The sequence below is a fragment of the Emys orbicularis genome, chromosome 3 (assembly GCF_028017835.1).
Source record: "Emys orbicularis isolate rEmyOrb1 chromosome 3, rEmyOrb1.hap1, whole genome shotgun sequence".
NCBI lineage: Eukaryota > Metazoa > Chordata > Testudines > Emydidae > Emys > Emys orbicularis.
Genome location: NC_088685.1, coordinates 191580504 through 191600716, shown reverse-complemented (window position 1 = coordinate 191600716; position 20213 = coordinate 191580504). Strand labels below are relative to the sequence as shown.

The 20213-nt window shown below is 40.7% G+C and overlaps 1 protein-coding gene across 1 annotated transcript in view; it reads left to right on the top strand.

The window, feature by feature from the left end:
* The first annotated feature begins 552 nt into the window (after positions 1-552).
* EFEMP1 (EGF containing fibulin extracellular matrix protein 1) overlaps positions 553-20213 on the top strand; it is an 83864-nt gene continuing 64203 nt past the window's right edge. The window contains exons 1-3 of the mRNA XM_065401550.1: positions 553-636; positions 3794-3842; positions 4004-4267. Coding sequence (XP_065257622.1) covers positions 553-636; positions 3794-3842; positions 4004-4267 — 397 coding nt within the window. The remainder of the gene's footprint in view (positions 637-3793; positions 3843-4003; positions 4268-20213) is intronic.

The following is a 20213-nucleotide window of genomic DNA, read 5'->3' as shown; positions in this document are numbered from 1 at the left end:
TGCTGTTTCATCAGGGTCTGGGATTTTTTGGTGCCGTAGATAGGGCTAGACTTAGTCTCTATTTTGATAGTATAGTATGGGGGTTGTTTACAAAAACTGGCAGGATCCAGGTAAATCCCATTTTTACCTTTTTTCCCCTGGTTCTTTTACCTGTTAGATCTCTCACACACACATTTCTGGTGGGACATGAAGTCATTTGAAAATTAATTTAAAAACCAAATCAGATAATTGTGAGGATGTTGTAAATATGTATGGTACTTGGGTTATGTTGTTTTAGAGAACAGACACTTGAGTGTGATGCAGTGTTAATTGTTATATTATTTTAATGTCTGTTACTTCAGCTGGGGAAAGATAAAACAGACTAAGACATTGCTAAATCTCAGCCACTTCCTCATAATCTAACAAGGGCTCCATCTTGTACTCCTTATTCTTCAGTGGAAGTCTTACCCTAGTAAGGAATGTGGGATATGCCCCCATAGCTGGTTATTCTTAGCTTTTTAACAGTAAAAGGTGCTAAAAATTGTTTTGTTTTATTTCTTTCTTTCAAGATTCATGATGTTGACAGTTATATTCTTAGCTGCTTTCACTCTTACTACAGTAAATTCACAGGAAACTGAAGAAACTATAACATACACGGTAAGGTTTAATAGACTTTGAGATACTTATTGCTTAGCAGGGATTCTTTTCTAAATAATCCTCGACAGAGAAACCATAGTTCTTTTCCAATATAGAGTGTTCAGTTCAAAGTTCTTAGACTAAGGGTGCTTTTATAGTGAAACCAAGTTTCAGACTTTGAACTTGTTGGTGATACCTTCTGTTTTGAAAGGTTTATTTAGGTACTGAATTATATGAATTGAACAAAATTATAAGATGAGGCTTTTTCCCTACCTTTCAGAAAGATTTGAACCCTCTGGAAGTATTTTTGTTTTGTTTTATGGATGCACAAAATAGACTGGAAAATCATAAATGTACAAAGTAAATGTCATATGACATATTGTTATATGCAATTCTAAGTTCTGTGAAATAAGATGCCCAAGCATCTTCAAAATTACAGAAATACTGTATATGACTTATTTAAAACAAATGTATTACATTAATTACAAATATATGAAACATCATATATGTCGGCTATTAGTCAAAATGTTTTGCTCCATTTTTGCTAGGGATTTCAAGGTGTTTTAACAAAATATAAGTACTGTGTAATGGTAGTCTTAAAATGTAATGCTGTATGTAAACTATGAAATTTTCTAGCTGGTATATCATCAGTGTCAAGAATAGTTTGGAACAATTATTTGAGTGGCTATGACCAGCTGCTAATAAAATATTGGAAATATGTTCTACTCACACCCTAAAATTGAAGTGATAAGAATAGAGGGGTAGAGCTGTCTCCTTTATATGTTACTTTTTCATCTATGTTTGCTCATTTACTTTTGTAATGAATATCACTGGCAAAGTAATGTTTACATTGGCTTGGATCATGAAAAAAACCACATTTTCATATTTGACCCCTATTACAAACAGAGGCCCTGATCCTGAAACTTGTTTCATGTAGGTGGACTGCTGTTCCTGCACAGAGCCCCACTGAAATCAGTGGGATTCCACACAAGCAGAGAAGTTTTTCCTTGTGTAACAAATTGTAGGATTGTGGCCAAAGGGCCTGAGATCATACAAGTGTTGCTCACATAAGTAGTCTCACTGAAGTCAGGGGACTGCTCACTTCAGTAAGTGCTGCAGAATCAGTCTATATGTTATAATTACTTATGTTACAGCAAAAAAACAATTTATAAAATGTTTAAAAGTGAGATTATGCCTAGTACCCAGGCTCATTTTCCATTTTTTATTGGGTATTCCCTAAAAAAAAATCTAGCATTTTTCCAGTAAGCTTGCCTAGTTTCATTTAGATCTACCATACATTTTTCGAAAGCCTCTAAGTGATGTAGGCTGCCAAGTCCCATTTTCCAAAGTGGCTTTAGCACTTAGAAGCCCAAACCTTATAGAATGTCAGTGGGACTTAGGCTTTAAGTGCCTAACTCAGTTTTAAAAATGGGATTTAGTTGCTTTTGAAAATTGTACTATATGCATTTAGGGCCAAATCTTGGTTCCACCGAAGTCAGTGGCAAAATTCCCATTGACTTTGATGGGAGCAGATTTGGCTCATTAGTATTAAGTATACATTACTTCTGTTGTGCATCAGCAGGAATTGGGTGATTCAGTACATACATGAATTTGCTTGTTTTCCTTTGGGCTTGGGTTTTCATAGCTACAGTAACTTTTGTGGTGTCAACTCAGCATGTAGTCATTCCTTTAGAGAGCTAGAATTATAATACAATTAGCTGTCCTCTTACCCCCTCCTAACACTAGAGGTTTTTCCCTCCAGCTCACTGCTACATTTGGCAGATCACTGATGTCACCTGTGAATAAACAAAAATGTTGTTGTTTCTACTGCTGATTCAATCTCTATTAGTAACAAGTTTCTCAAAACAACTTCAGCATAATACATTGAGCAATATGGATATCAACGTTCTGGGTCAAATTTATCCCTGATGTAGCTCCGCTAAAGCCAAGGAGATACAGCAAGAATTAATTTGGCTCACTGTGACTAGCTGATTTATTGAGTCAACTCCTTTTCTGCAACACTATGAGAAATAATATATCAAGCAGGACAGAAACACGTACTACATCTTAGTTTATCTGTTGATGTTTTACATCTGTATCCTCGTGCACTTCAATAGCACTACGGTGCTCAATCAGTTTCCACTAATTGTCATTTGAGATGATAATTAAGCCTCTCAAAAATTAGATCTTGTGTTCTAGAAAATGAATACTTTGGGGCAGAGGGAAGATGCCCTTCTAAAAAGTCCTGGACCTTATCCCTCAAACTCTTTCTCACATTTGTAGTCCATACTGATGTGAATAGATACATGGACTGCATGTTTTTTCTCATTTGAATCCTGCAAAGTCTTACTCACATGAGTAGTCCCAGTGTTGCAACTTACAATTTTATCATGAGTCTCACAATACTTGCTGTTTTTCCTAAAGCCCAAGCTCCTGGAGTCATATGATTATGTGAGAATCTCAACTTTCTTCTTTAAAAAAAGAAAGTAAGTCTCTAGCCCTCCTGGCTGCAGAAAAAAGCTTAAGAACGTGAACCTTAATGGCTCAAAATCAAGAAGGGAAATAAAAAAGAGCCCACAATTTATTATTTTTAAAAATCTCATGATTTGGGGCATGACTCATTCTTTTTAAGATGGCAATACTATAGTTACATTGACATCAACAGGACTATTCCTGTGGGTAAGGCTTGGCAGGATCAAGGTCTTGAACTGGAGTGTCATCTACACTTTTATAAATCAAAGAACTTAGGATCTGGTCCTGCGAGATCTTGAGAGCCTTCTGCAACAATTGACTTCCCTGGGAACAGAGGAAGCTCATGTCACCTTAAAAGATCAGGCCCTAAATTTGCCAATTTAGAATAGACATTAGGCCAACATTTAGGAAAGGATTATCCATTTCCTGTTATAAACTACTGCTTACTACTGAAGTGGGCATTCACCCACGAAAGCTTATGCTCCAATACTTCTGTTAGTCTTAAAGGTGTCACAGGACTCTCTGTTGCTTAGTTTTGTTACACAGCAGTATTGCACTGAGATCTATTTCCCTGATATTATCAAATATATATAACCAGCCTGGTTATTGTTTGTTCAGAACACAATTTTCTGTAGCAATAGCAAGTGCATGAAGTATTTAAAATATTAATTCATCGGTCATTTTTCTGAATCTCTTTTCTATACAGCAATGTACAGATGGCTATGAATGGGATCCTGTCAGGCAGCGGTGCAAAGGTATAGTAAATCTTTACAAGTGAACGAATTCTTATCTTCTACATCCCCTGTTTCGACGTTTTGGACAATACAAGTGTGCTTGCATGCCTTGTTACATTACTTACGTTAATGTCTGTCAAGGTCCTATTTTAAAACTTGACTTGTGTTGTTGCTAACCACAGATATTGATGAATGTGAAATTGTCCCAGATGCATGCAAAGGTGGGATGAAATGTGTTAACCACTATGGAGGATACCTCTGTCTACCTAGAACAGCTCAAATTATTGTAAATAATGGGCGAGAAGACACAGCTGCTGAATCCACTGGTGGACGAAACAATGTCATTCGACGGACCCCTGCTGATCCTCATCGACCACCTCCAAATCCAACTCACCAAATACAGTGTGCAACTGGGTATGAGCAAAGCGAGCAAAATGTGTGCCAAGGTAAGCAACTGCCTTCTGTTAACCTTTACATTCATGCTCAAAGTGAATGATAGAAAACCATATGTACACACAATGACAGCAGTGGAGTTTTGTCCTTGCCAGCAATTGCATTGCTACATCCTAGTATAGTACACATATATTTCCTCAGGATGTTCTTTAAAATTTGTCATTTATATATTTCACTGTCATAGTTCAAGGTAACAATATTTGCGATTTTCTGCAGCTTTACCAACTCTGGTCCTGCTCCTGCTCCCACTGATGTGAATGTGTAGAATCAGTCCTACTGTTTATACATCTTCATTTAAAATGTAGATAAGCAAATTCAGTTGTATTAAGCATCTTGGATTACATTAAATGTGTCTGAGATACACTGCATTGAAGAAAGTAGGAAACATAGTACCTGAGAAAGCAAGGGGTAGTCTTCCAGTTTCAGAGATTTCCTTAAACTATATATTTTCTCTAATTAAAATCTGAATGCATGAAAGATTAGTTGCACTATGAACTTTACCTTAGACTCAAACTATAATGTAGAATGTTTCATATATTTAGATCACATTTGCATACAGTCTCTATCTGAAAGACTAGGAACCAAACATCTGAACAACTTGTGCTCTTCCGATTTTAAAAGAGTAGATCGGCTGAGAGCCTGCCAGATTACTTCCAATATGAAGGTTAGCTAGCCTGTGAAACTATGGCAATGAACAACATCCATATGAGTGTACATACACCATGCACAGTTCCACAATTCTCAGAGTATTAGCAATGCTAATGTTAATTCAAGAGTCAAACTTGCAACACTATTCTAAACTGAGATGGTTTCTCATTTGTTATTTGTTTAAATAGTTTACTTGAACATCTGTTACTTTTAGGAAGTATACATTTATGAAAGAAAAGATGTTGGGCTAAATTCTGCCCTGGATTCATAAGCATTGTTTTCAAGCAAGTCAATAGGAAACTTGTGGAGAACTCATAGTGCCCACTGAAACTTGGCCTGTTCATTTTTTCCATCCTCTGGCTTCAAAATCAATGTAATCATATAAAATAGTAGTAAAGTGGCTATAATCAGGGCATGCTGTGTTACACAGCTGTAGTTCCTTTCTTCTTAGTATTCATTTATACAGTACCAACACCATTTACTTACTAATAAGTAGAAGCGTAGTTATTGTAATAGAAACTGTTTTTAGTTACTACCATAAATCAAAATTTCAACAATGATGCTTCGTCTGTCTGACCAGTGTATTTTATGTCTTTAATTTCAGAATTATGGTACATGGAACTGAACTTAATGTGACATTTGTTAACATTCATTTTGTTGAATTTCAATGTTATTTCAATTTAATGGATTATTTAATATATAATAATTATTATAGTGTTCATAAGTAACTCTAAAATGTTTTAAATAGAAGTGTGTTTCCTGCTACATACTTTTTTGGTTTACAATTACTTAAGGTGCCAGTGTGGAAGTGCTTAATTTTATGTAGTATTAATGCCTTTACTGTGTTCTGAGTATTTTGAATTTTCATATGAATTTATAAAATTCATGGTATAATGAAGTATTAATTTCGTAGTGTTGAACAAAACATTCTAATTTCTTATACCAGCATTTTTTGAGAGGAAGGGTGCTTGTGGTATTAATATTTTTGTCTATTCTTTGGCTTCCAGAAAGCTTTCCAATGAAAGATAAAATCAGTTTTGTAAAGGCTTTGTTAACTATAACAATAATTAACTAACTGTGGCTAAAATCTTAACTTTGGCTAATCATGTTGGAGAAGCAGAATGTATGAACTAGTGGCCCCACAGAGGATTTACTTTATTGTTGTTAAAAGTTCTTATTGCATATGACAATTGCAGGAAGTACCCAGGGAATCTGACTTCCATACATACAGGGCTTGTCTACATGGCATGGAAAAGTGCTCTACAGGGCAGGACATTAACGTGAACGCGGTACCTTTTAGAGCACACCAGCAGGGTCTACATGGGGAAGTTAGAGAACAACCCATTAGAGCTTTCTACAAAAAGGACCCTTGTAGCGTGCTTTGCCACACTGTGTAGATGAGCCCACAGTCACATTTAAGGATGTTTTATTGTTTAATTAATAAAAAAAAATAGTCCAACTCCTTCTAATTGTTTGCAGATGTATGACATTTTCCTTCCAGTCCAGCAACACTAAATAATATTTTACAACCAATGTGAAAGTTTGGGGACCTCTGTTTAAAACAATAGTATGCTCTGAGGAGCTATATTACTGACATGTTGAAGTAAGAAGGGCCTTCTGTTTTAATACAAATGTCCACTCCCTTTTTAAACATTGCATAGGTATGGTACGATAATCCAAATACATTCACTTTGGTCTATAAATTTGGAATAAATTAGTATCTAAAGATTAATCACATTTGCATTCAATTTACTTCAATTTTCAACCAATTTTAGTCAACGGGCAAAGTTTAAAGATACACAATGGGCCCAGATTCTGTTTCTACTGACATGGAAGGCAAAAGTTTCTTTGACTTCAATGGACACTGTATTCTAAGCTCTTCCTACAACAATGCTGCGACTAATGTGATTAGCAAAAAAGAGAAATTTAGCTATTCATCCATAATATTTCAGCCATTTTTGTTATTTAAAAGAAAAGACATGAAAATTATTAAGATATTTCACTTTGATTAGTATCTACTGTCCATATATGGTATAATAAGTACTTCTCAGGTGGCTTTTGCAACATACAATCTACCATATTTATCCAAAAACAAAATCTCTATTCATAATGCATCCTACATCAGATACATAATACAAAATTGAAAAATAGCATGAATATATACTTATATGATAGGAAACAGTAGTCTTTTGCCTTAAGTTGCAAAGCAAAGACCTTTATATAAAATGCATACAGTAAAATTAGGTGTCTGATTTAAATTCAAAAACTCAGAAAATTCAGAGTTTAAAAATAATCAATTAGGTTTAAAATATGCCCTTAATTTGCTCCATTTTGTCTGATTCATATAGACAACTTCCACTGACAAAACTGAGTTCACGTTACTTCTAAAACAGCTCTCCCTGTTGCATTCAAATTGTTACTGAATTGCTGAGCTAAGTAGACAAACCTTTATTTAGCATGCTGACTGGTTTCTAGACTTCTCAGCTCTTCTCACACTGGTAAATGTGAGGGCTAGTGGGAGAACATCACCCAAAGAGGGAAGAAGCAGCAAGATTACTGAACAGAAATAGCAGAGGAAATAAATTTTTAAATAAACTTTAACTAACGGCCATCAACATTTATTTATGATACGGGAGAGCAACATATTAAAGTTTTCCCATTGACGTCAATGGGAGTTTTGCCATTAACTTCAGTGGGGCCAGGATTTCACCTCTACTGTATACAAGGAGTATACATATTTTACTTTTACTTTATTGTTCAGATCACTGAGGGCCTGATCTCATTGAAGTCAATGGCAAAACTCCCAATGACTTTGATGGTGCAGGATCTGGCCTATATATAACTACTAGCTTTGGCTGGAATGGCATGACAATCAAAATGTACCTTAATGCACTAAGAAACTGCTACGTTTGAGAAGGAAAAATACATTTTGTACCATCCTATCATGAAAGCTCCACAAGCAGCTTAGTAAGCAAACTATTATTTTTCTCTCTAACCTGCCTGTAACCTTTGGTATTATGTACAAAACGTGTTTTTGTAGTAGTGTGGAACAAGCCCTGATTATATGAAAGAGTACCGTGTGTGTGTTACAAATACTTATATTTCATCATTAACAGTATCCTCTATAGCATGTAAGTATTTAATGTGTTCCATCATTATTTTCAGCCTAGGATACAAGTCTTGTAAAGGTGCATTTGAGTTTGTGCGTTTTTTTTTTTTTTAAACTGATACAGTTAGCTTCTATTTTTTGCATAGCCTCTTTTTGTGTTTTTTCTGGCCTATACAATTATCTACCGCATTCAATCCAGGACTTTACCTAGAGAAGTTGAATTAGTGCTAATTAATGTCACAATCCCTGGACCAATTTGTTTGTTGTTTTTTTCCACACAGAGATTAGTTTACATTATGTACATTAATTACACATTATGGTCTTGACTCAGCAAAACACTTAAGCAGTTGCTTAGCTTTGGCTTCAATGGATCTTAAGCATGTGTTTACTGAATTAGGGCCTATGTTAAGACACCTTTGTGATGCTTTGGTGTTCAAGCCAGACCAGTATGGGGTTGTGTCACTGCCTACCCTGCAACTCAGGGTGCCTTAAATGCTGTGCTACTGTGGCTTACAACCCTAACACCAACAACCAGCATATAAACATGCAGGTCACACCCTGGCTTCCACCGCCAAGTTACTCTTTGCAGGTTGACCCCAACATCCACCTAGTCCCAAATTTCCCCAAACCGTCTGCCCTATAGTGTCCAGCCCTCTTGCTGAACACTTACAGACATTATTAGGTTCGCTGCTTCTTTAAAGAGACAGTGCCAAGCAGCTTATTACCTTAACTGGAGTTAACAAACACTCTGTTTCAATCAAAGTATTGGATTGCATTCTAGTAAAAGTAAAACAAGTTTATTAAACAAAAAGTCATTGGTTTAAGTGATACCAAGTATAAGGAATAAAGATAGAAAGGGTTACAAGCAAATAAAAATAAAAATATGCTTCTAAATCTCTAAAACCTAATTTAACAAACTAGAGTCTCTTTTTTCAAAGTGTATCTCACCAAGTCTCTTCTCCAGCATGGCTGACCAGAATCTCTGGCCAGGACCCTTCACAGAGCTGAAAGTGGTCAGTCCCTTTGGCTTTTCAGGTGAAGGGGTTCTCTCCCCCTCTCTCTATAGTAGTAAATCTTCAAAATGTATTCTTCTGAAGGGTATCCCCAGATAAAGTTCCGTTTCCCTCCTGGCTGTAGACACCATGTTGTCTGGTGTAGACTTTATGCTGGTTCCTCCCCTTCTGGTGCTTTTTCCAATGCAAATGATGTCTTCCTGCAACCTCCATACAAATGAGTATCACATAGACTTTGGTCACACCTGGTTTGAGGTGCTGGTCTCTTTCCTCTGTCTGGATAAAACCAGTTTATCAACCTCCCTGACTCTCCTGGTTTAAACACACACATTTTAGTCACATGTGTCCAACACCGCTATAAAGTTCTTTGTGGGTTTGCCGTACATACGTGACACAAGAACATTAATGAACAGTGAGTTACTAATTTTCTAATGGTATATAACATGCCACTTTTAAGGTAAATATCATGACAACGGTGTGCCAGCTGGCAATGGGGTGCTCTACGGGTCATAAACTTCTTGTTCCCCTTAGCCCATCCTCTGGAGTCGGGTCATCCTGCAAGCATCTGCCATCTTTGTCTGTCCAAGGCGGCACTAAGGTCCATCCATTGCTTCCTAGGCTTTCTTCAGGGTCTCTTTCCTGCCAACATCTCCTTCCATGCTGTTTTCACCAGGCCCTCTTAATTCATCCTCAGTATGTGTCTGAACCAGCAAAGTCACACTTCCTGGATTTTGTTAGTCACATCAATGACTTTGACTTCCATCCTAATGATTTCATTTCAAAACCTGTCCCTTCGTGTAACTTGCATTGTGTGAAGATATCTTGAACACCACTTGTAGGCCATCTCTCTACCAGCCATGCTTTTACACCATATGACATGGTGGGGTGCACCATTGTATTATACAGTTGGGCTTTCAGTCTCAGTGTCATACACAATACCTGAGGTGTTATTCAGCACTATTCCAGCACTCCCCAGTCTGGACTGCGTCTCACATTCGAGCTCACCATCTTCCATAAACCTGCCACCAGGGTACTTGAACAGGTCAGTTTGGTGTAGGCATGCTCCATTAATCTCTACATCCAGTTTCCCTGTGGCACCTCTGCTGACCCACATTACCTCAGTCTTAGTCATGTTCATCCCATGTTCATGCCTGTTTAGCTGGCCAGACCACTGGTTTAATATTTCCTATATTAAGACACCATTTATGAAATATTTTATTATTTATTAAAGGGGCACTATCAAGCAGTTAAAGATTAACATTTGACCATTGTTACATGAATAAAGCATTCATATTGACCTCTTCATTGGAAAAGTTGCCAACCTTAACTGTAATGCCGTTGTTCTACTAAGAGTTCTTACACTTTTCTGCTGACATCAGTAAAAGGCTATACTTGCTCACTTACATGGTGAAAGGGTAATAAAAATTGTTGTAATACCCTTTTATTAACATCAATGAACAGGAATGGCCTTTTCATGACAGTACTGATCTAGCATTTCTAAAGCATGTTCAAAGAATCTTTGGAGAATCCTCCTCCCTTTGCTGTGAAATTAATATACCATCATGGTATAATCTTCTACCCTCCAGCAAGGAACTACAATAACTTCTTCATAGAGCCAGAACAAATATTTTTCTTTGGTTCACTTCAAATGGTTCCTTTTTGCCTCCATTTCTATAAAGGCTCTACGCCTAGGAGCAGCACCACCCAGATCCAGAACCCATGCCCCAACCCCCAGCCCCAAGCCCCCTCCTGCACTCAAACTCCCTCCCAGAGCCCATGCCCCGCACACTCTCCTGCACCCCAACCCCCAGCCCTGAGCCCCCTCCCGCACCCAAACTCCCTCCCTCCAATGGTAAGTATAACTCTTAGTTAACCGGAATTTTTGACTTACCGGCACCCCCCATTCCCTCAACATGCCAGATAAAGCTTTTACTGTACTAATATTGTACATCAATTGAAGGCTGTATCTAGCTTAATAGAAAACATCTTTATGGAAAGGTTGCTGCAGTCTATATTTCAGTATAAACATCCCCCAAATGGTATTCATTTGGAATTTCACTATTCACCAGTCAAAAGATTATCTTCCTTAATACGTATTGATTTATTTAGATTTATAAGGCTCCAGGCACGTTTCTTTTAATTAAAAGTATAGGCCATGTAATATATAAAGCCAAAATCAGAAACTAATGAACCAGAGAAGCCCCACCGGCTTCCTCTTCCCCTGTGATCCTGATCCTGTTTCTGCCTTCCCCACCCTTGTTGACACTGCAAGGGAGTTCTTATAGCCCAGTTCAGGGAGAAGCAGGACCAGGATATGCTAAGAGCTGCTCCAGATGGAGAGACAGTACACTTGCATGAGTTTCTCATCTGTTGAACAGCTCATTTGGAATACTTTGTGCAGCACTGGTCACCCCATCTCAAAACAGATATTGCAGAATTAGAGGCAGTTCAGAGAAGGACAAAGAGAATGATCAAGAGCCTGGGAAAGCTCTCAGATGAAGAGAGATTGAAAAGATTGGAATTGTCTACCTCAGACAGGAGATGAATAAGAGGGGACGTGTTAAAAGTATCTAAAATAATGAATACTCTAAAGAAAGTAGATCGGGGACTTCTGTTCTCCTTGTCTCATAACACAAGAACAAGGGGATATTCAATGAAATTGAGGAGGGTGACATATTCAAAACCAATAAAAGGAAATACTTTTTGACTTAATGTGCAATTAAATGCAGAAATCACTGCCACAGGAATTCATTGAGCCCAAGAATTTAACAAGATTTTAAAAAGGATTGGATGGGTTATTCAGATGAAAAAAAATAACTAGAACATTTTTTGATATAAACCTGATGACTCAGTGTTTAAAGCACTGGTGGACAACCTGCAGCCTGTCAGGGTAATCTGCTGGCGGGCCGCGAGACAGTTTGTTTACATTTGCACGGCTGTCCACAGCTCCCAGTGGCTGCGGTTTGCCGTTCCTGGTCAATGGGAGCTTCAGGAAGCGGCGGCCAGCACATTCCTGCGGCCCGCGTCGCTTCCCGCAGCTCCCATTGCCCGCGAACGGCGAACCACGGCCACTGGTAGCTGCAGGTGGCCGTGCAAATGTAAACAAACTGTCACGCGGCCCACCAGCAGATTACCCTGATGGGCCGCGTGTGGCCTGCAGGATGCTCACCACTGGTTTAAAGCAATCGCTAACTGCTAGAGATCAGGATGAGACCAAATACTGGAGGGACAGAGTACCGCACAGCTGCCTTCCTACCGTCAGATTCTTGCACCTTTCTCTGAAGCATCTGGTGCTGGTCATTTTTAGTGACATGGTAGTGGACTAGATAGACCTTGAGTTTGATCCAGTGTGGCAATTCCTATGTTCAGTGAGTGCTGTCCATGGAGCTGACATAGATCCTCTCCACCTCTCTGTGCACTGGATCTCAGATCAGTCAACCTAGTGAAAAACTGGTTTGTGTATTCATATGGGAGTCCTGTCCCCATTCTGCCACATGAACAAAGACCAGGATTAGATTTTCAGCTTCACTGTCAGCAAACCAGTTTATTTTTGTCATAAAACTAATATGCCATGAAGAAATCAGGGAAAAGAGAGTAAAATACAGACATTTTTCTGTAACATTATTAAGCTTATGTACAAATAATCATATATAAATCATATATAAATACATTAGCTACCTAATAGAATTTAATGTGTTTCCATATCAATAAATAGAAATCAGATAGGAAATCAGCAAAAGAGCCAAAGAGTCCTAATGGAAGGAAATATGCACAATACTGAAATATGTTAATTTAGTCATTTATATATTTAATGCCTGGAGTTCAGCTCTCAGACTAGTCTACATTACGGGGTTAGGTCGAATTTAGCCACGCTAGGTCAATTTAAAAATGACTGCATCCACACAACCAACCCCGTTCCGTCGACCTAAAGGGCTCTTAAAATCGACTCCTCCCCGATGAGGGGAGTAGCACTGAAATCGAGCTTGCTGGGTCGAATTTGGGGTAGTGCAGACGCAACTCAATGGTCTTGGCCTCCGGAAGCTATCCCAGAGTGCTCCATTGTGACCGCTCTTGACAACACTTTGAACCCCCATGCACTAGCCAGGCACACAGGAAAAGCCCCAGGAACTTTTGAATTTCATTTCCTGTTTGGTCAGAGTGGCGAACTCAGCAGCACTCAATAGCATGTGACCATGCAGTCCCCCCAGAATCGTAGAGCGTAGAATGTTTCTACGCTTCCCCTATCATCTCCGTCCCTGAGGTTATCGCAGATTAGAAGGCAAAAAAAATGCACTTGCGATGACATGTTTTCCGAGCTCAGCACTGATAGGGCACAGCTTAATGCATGGAGGCATTCAGTGGCAGAGGCCAGGAAAGAATTAAGTGAGCGCGAAGAGCGGAGGCAGGACGTGATGCTGAGGCTAATGGGGGAGCAAACGGACATGATGAAGCATCTGTTGGAGGAGCAAACGGACATGATGAAGCGTCTGTTGGAGCTGCAGGAAAGCCAATAAGAGCACAGAGTCCCGCTGCATCCACTGTATAACCGCCTACCCTACTCCCCATGTTCCATAGCCTCCTCACCCAGATGCCCAAGAACTCAGCGGGGGAGGCTCCGGGCACTCAGCCACTCCACTGCAGAGGATGGCCCAAGCAACAGAAGGCTGTCATTCAAACAATTTGATTTTTAGTGTGGCTACAATAAGCAATGTGGCCTTGTCCTTCCCTCTTCCCCCACTCACCTAGGCTACCTTGTCCGTTATCTCATTTTTTTAAATTAATAAAATGGTTATAGTTACTTTATTTAGAAGGGGGAGGGTGGTTGGCTTACAGGGAATTAAAATCAACAAAGGGGGAGGGTTTGCATCAAGGAGAAACACACACAACTGTCACACCGAAGCCTGGCCAGTCATGAAACTGCGTGCCTTGCTGTGCTCTTCTAATTGCCCTGGTGTCTGGCAGCTCAAGATCGGACGCCAGGCGATTTGCCTCAACCTCCCACCCCGCCATAAATGTCTCCCCCATACTCTCACAGATATTATGGAGCACACAGCAAGCAGCAATAACAATGGGAAAGTTGGTTGCACTGAGGTCTGACCTAGTCAGCAAACAGCGCCAGCGAGCTTTTAAACGTCCAAAGGCACATTCCACCACCATTCTGCACTTGCTCAGCCTATAGTTGAACTGCTCCTTACTACTGTCCAGGCTTCATGAGCAATGGGAGCAAGGGGTAGGCTGGGGTAGGTGCGACCGCGCGGTGCTGCCAGCTGGGAGAGCAGCCTGAGGCAGAAGCCTCCAGCTCGCATGATATTCCAGGCAGGACTGAATCTCCATGAGACGAAACTTAAAGAAGAGAATGACCTTATTAAGTTAAGTTAATGGAGATATCCTATCTCCTAGAACTAGAAAGGACCTTGAAAGGTCATCAAGTCCAGCCCCCTGCCTTCAGTAGCAGGACCAAGTACTGATTTTTGCCCCAGATCCCTAAGTGGCCATCTCAAGGATTGAACTCACAACCCTGGGTTTAGCAGGCCAATGCTCAAACCACTGAGCTATCCCTCCCCCCCGAGACCTGGAGTCCTGGAGTCTCTGGTTCCCATTCGGTGCTCTAAGAGGAGGATGGCCATGTCTGTCCAGGCGCCCCTGATCGACCTCACTGAGGAGGATTCCAAGGAGTCCTTCCAGAGCAGCAGTACCACGTCTGCCAGCAGCACCCAGGAGGACCAGAACAGATCCCCCGAGTCGTCGCTGGGCAGCAGGAGAGCAGAGTTGCAGGGGAAGTGGTGGAATACCAGGATGGGAAAGATTTTGGAATTGGGGAGCTCGTGTGGGGGAAGATCAAGGGCTTCTCCTGGTGGTCTGCAATCATCGTCTCCTACAGAGTCACGTCCAAATGTCAGGCAATCTCTGGAATGCACTGGGTGCAATGGTTTGGGAACGGGAAGTTCTCCAAGGTTTCAGCAGACAAGCTGGAGGGTCTGATGGCTTTTAGGCAGCATTTCAACCACTCCAGGTTTAATAAGCTGGTCTCCTATCGACGAGCCATACACCATGCCCTGGAGGTTGCTAGGATCCGGGCAGGGAAGACGTTCCCAGAACCCCCGGCCAAGTGGCTAAAAACTAACTTCTGCAACAACAGCAAGGAGCGGGTGGAGGAGGACCAGAGCAGAGAGCAAATGGTTTCCGAAGTCACAAACAACAACAGGAGCCTTGAAGACAATTGTTTATCTTGCGGGAGAAAAAACCCAGCCACATTCCACCCGCTGTTTGAGGGGGGCCTTTGCCAGACTTGCAGGGATCGATTCCTGGAGCTCTTCTACATGTACTACGAGGACGGGTACCAGTCCTACTGCACCGTCTGCTGCGAAGGCAAGGAGCTGCTGCTGTGTAGCAATGCCAGCTGCTGCAGGTGCTTCTGTGTCGAATACTTGGAGGTACCTCGGCCAAGGCAAAAGAGCAAGAGCCCTGGAGCTGTTACATGTGTCAACCACAGAAGTGCTATGGGGTGTTACAGCACCGACCGGACTGGAATGTACGGCTGCAAGACTTCTTCACCTTCGGCAAAGGACAGGAATATGATGCACCTAAAATCTAAAAAGGCCCGCACATTTCCCAGAGTCACTATCCTTGATAACAGAACGTCAATGATTGCATTGGCTACTTGGACCACAGCAGCCCCCACAGTAGACTTGCCCACAACAGCAGGGGTGACGGTCAGCTGAGCGGGCTCCATTCTTGCCGCGGTATGGCGTCTGCACGGGTAACCCAGGAAAAAAGGCGCGAAACAATTGTCTGCCATTGCTTTCATAGAGGGAGGGACAACTGATGACATGTACCCAAAACCACCCACGACAATATTTTTGCCCCATCAGGCATTGGGAGCTTAACCCAGAATTCCAATGGACAGTGGAGGCTGCGGGAACTGAGGGATAGCTACCCACAGTGCACCGCTCTGTAAGTCAATGCTAGCCATGGTATTGAGTACGCACTCCGCCGACTTAATGCGCTTAGTGGGGACATATGCAATCGACTGTATAAAATCAATTTCTAAAAATCGACTTCTATAAAATCAACCTAATTTCGTAGTGTAGACATACCCTGAAACTATAATTGTTTGTTCTGCAGTAGCACCTACAGACCTTAATGAGGGTTCCATTGTTCTAGGCAATGTACACATATAGAATGAACAGATGGTCCCTGTCTTACAATCTAAGACCCTGATGCTGCAAGCACTTACACATGTGCAAATGAATAATCAAGTGCTTTGCACTTTACACATGGGCCTAAAGTGGTTTCTTCCTCAACTGCTTTTCTTTGGATTTGATTCTTTAAAGTTTTAATGAATATCTCTTGTGTCCAGTGTAGCCAAAACATGGTCTCAGCAACTGATGGTTCGCAGAAGCTGCGTGGGCCTCTTGGGTTCCATATGCATGCCTCATCTGTGACCACATGGTGCCAGATGGGCCATTGCACATTGACCCCACCCTGAGGAAGAGGCAAACGCATGACAGTTTTGAACAGTAGGCTAAGAGAGAAAAAAAGAGACCAAGGGGACAATCTGGGTTTTCCCCAGACCAAGTACTCCATTCTGGGGGTTCAGCCAGGTAGAAAATTATATCTTCATTGCCTGAAAATAAGAAAAATGGCAATGGAGAGGAGGTTTTATCCATAACATTCCAAGCTGAATAGCCATGGGCACAGGATCTATCACAGGCTGACCTATTCAGAATACTGCAGAAACGTACTTAACACACCAAAAAAAACCCCACTCCTGCTCCATGCAGAACCTCCTTTACTCTACAACTTCAGATTCAAGATGGTATTAATATCCCCAGGAGATACAACGATGTGGATGGAGAGACTGATGGCCCTTAGAATCTGAAGTGAAAATAGGCAGTTTTGCCCATGCTTCTGTCTCTGTGTTTTCAGAGCATGTTAAGAGTAAACTAGGCTTGTTAACACATTTTTAAATATTCCGGTTCCATCTGCAGTATTTCCTGCATAGGCTTTATAGTTTACATTAAAAATCATTTACCAAAGAAGTCTAAGAAAATAGTGATGCACGATTTTGATTCTAAGCTATACAGATAATCTACGATTGAAAATTACTACGTGCCTTTGTGTATGTGAGCCTACCAGTTTTTATATTAATTTGAAAAACAAAATTTCTCTGTTCAGTTCTTGACATTAAGTATGCTTTTTGTCCCATCAACTGGGGTTGGCAGCTCTTGTTCTTCATCTCCAAGCATTCTTGGAAAAGTGTGTCTTCCAAGCTAACATCACCCTTCTTCATTTCCCCCTGCAACATCTTGAACCAGTGGGACGCTAGCTCATGTACACTTTGGCCATCATATCCCACATATTATCATCAACTCACATGACCAACCCATCTCAGTTGGAATGCCTTCAGCTTTTCTGTGATGTGGGCCACCTGCATCAAAGCTTGTATGGTTTCATTGTGCAGTTCTTTTTTGACCCAGCATCCACCTGAGCATTCTCCTTTCGGCAGTGTGAAGTAGTTGCTCTTCTCTCTTCCTCATTGGCCAGCATTCCAACCCATAAGTCATGGCTCGTCTAATCACAATCTTATACACGCTGCTCTTTAGTTTACTTAGCATATTCTTATCATAGAGAATTCCTGTCATCTCCCTCCATTTACACCAAAGCATTTTTCATGAAGCCTATAACATCCACATCATGGCTGAACACTGAAGTATTTAGATTGTTATACAGACTTTAACTCTATACCATCTAGCTCTACTGGCTGCTTCTCGTCCCTCTTAAGATATCAGAGACCATGGGTCTCGAACGCTGGTCCACAGGGTTCTTAGGAGCTAGTAAGTTCTGAACGATCACCCAGTGATCTGCTAACGGTTGCCAGAACTAAAAGCTCAACTCTGACAGAGGACTTCAATCCTGGGATCTGACTGGCAGAATTCTGGGGGTCTTGACTGGTTCCCTGCTTCTATTAAACCAAGTACAGGAACAGGAAGTTGTCCATGCAACTGGGTTTCTCCTGCTTAGGACTACCTTCCCTGCACTGCCTGCTCCTACTGCCTAACTCTGATATCCTGTTAACCTGATCCTGCCTGCCTCCTGACACCCAACTCTCAGTCTGTCCTCTGGCATATCTGAGAGTCTAATCTCCTAGTATCTGATGCAGCCTGGCTCCCGACTGACCTCTTGGTCAGACTGTCCACATCCTGATCATGACACAACAAAGCATTGCTCCTATTCTGTCTTTTCACAGATTTTCATTTTCTCATGGCTTACAATGTAAGCGATAGTTCTAGGTCCCTTTCCAGTTCGGATTTATCTTCACATCACCACATAGTGTCATCAGTGAAAAGCATGCTCCATGGAGTTTCTCCTCTAATCTCCTGCCTCAAGGTGTCCATTACAATCAAATAGGAATGGGCTTAAGGCTGATCCTTGATGAATACTTACTGTCACAATGAATGACTCACTGTAGCTACAGCTATAATACTGTTTTGCTACACTCGTACATGTCCATGATAGTCTGAATATACATCTCTGGCAGATGATATGGTATGACCACGGACACCACAATAACAGTTCTCTAGGAACTCTGTCATACGCCTTCTTTAAATCAACAAACACTAAGTGCAGTTCCTTGCATTTCTCCCTGTACTTCTCCTGCAATATTCAGTCTGCAAACACTGCATCCATTGTTGACCTTCTTGGCATAAATCCGAATTGGTTGTCACTTACTTGATGCTCCAGATCCTCCTAGTCTTTTCTTGATAATTCTTCCCAGCCATTTCATCATGTGACTCATTAACTTGATGGGTTGTTAATTACTACATTCTTGCATATCTCCTTTATGCTTGAAGATCGGGACCAATGTGCTCAGGCATTTTTCCAGTACAGAGAACTAAGTTTTAAAAGTTTGTCATCATCATCGCTCCCTCATGGCCTAATGCTTTGAATGCCTCCGTAAGCACACCCACTGTCTTCCCCATGTTTCATCATCTTTAGCACCATCTTTAGCTCCATGATGGTGATGGGCCTTGAGACTGTTGCTTGCTCATACTTCCCTCAACGGTTTCTGTGCATTCTCTTCACTGGGCAGTATTTCCTAAAACCACTGCCACCTGCTAGTGATTTCCTTGTCTTCCACCAGCACTCTTCCGTTTTCATCTTTGTCACACTTCACAGCTCCCAAGTCCTCTGTGCTTCTGTGCCAAATCTTTTCCCTTTCCTTCATTAGCAGTCCCGCGTATAAGACCCTTAGCTTTAACACTATTTTTACTATTTAGCATAATGGCAAGCAAATTGTTTCTTTTAAGATTTTTATTGACCTCTATTTCACAGCTGTCCTAATCTTCTTTAGTTTAGTGCTTAGTTTGCATAAGGATTAGATTTATGACTCAGTCTTCATACATTTATTATTGCAGAAATCTCACTAGTATCAAATATTACTTACAGAACACTGTATTTCTGTAAGAAATCTGGATCTTGGATTTAGCCAAGCACATAAAAGATACTATATATTCTGTTACTATTAACAGATGAAGACATGTATACCATTCATTATTCAGTTACAATAATAGACAAAAGAAGCTGCTGAATAGGAAAAGACCATTTGGACCAATAAGTCTAAATGTCTCTGTCTCCCCAACACTGTTATGTCACTACATTTTACTCCCCTGTCTCTCTCAATAATTTAAATTAGTGGGAGTTAGGTATCCAGGCACTTTTGAAAATCACTCAGGCACCTATCTGCATCTTTAGGCACCTAAAAATACCTTTTAAAACAGGTCCCAGTGGATTGTGTTCAGTCTGATTCGCAAAATAACCACCACCCTACTGCTCCACACCCATTTTTAGAAGTGAAATCTAGTCACGACGTGAAACATTCAGATAAGTTCCTTTCATTACCATTTGCTAGCCAGGATCAGAACTAGAAACGACAGAACACTGCAAGGACAGTTCCTCTGCCATTACTCCTGGCAGGGTATGGAAGTGTGAGTATCAGAAAGCTTACAAGAGAGTTGTTTTCTTGATCTTTTCAGACTAATTTTTCAGACTTAAGAGACCTGATTCTCCACTGCCTGGCACCTTGTGCAGAAACTCACACATGTTCAGAATAGGAGTGAAGTCTTAAGATTTTAACTACAGGAGTCAGTGACTACACAAGGTGAAAAT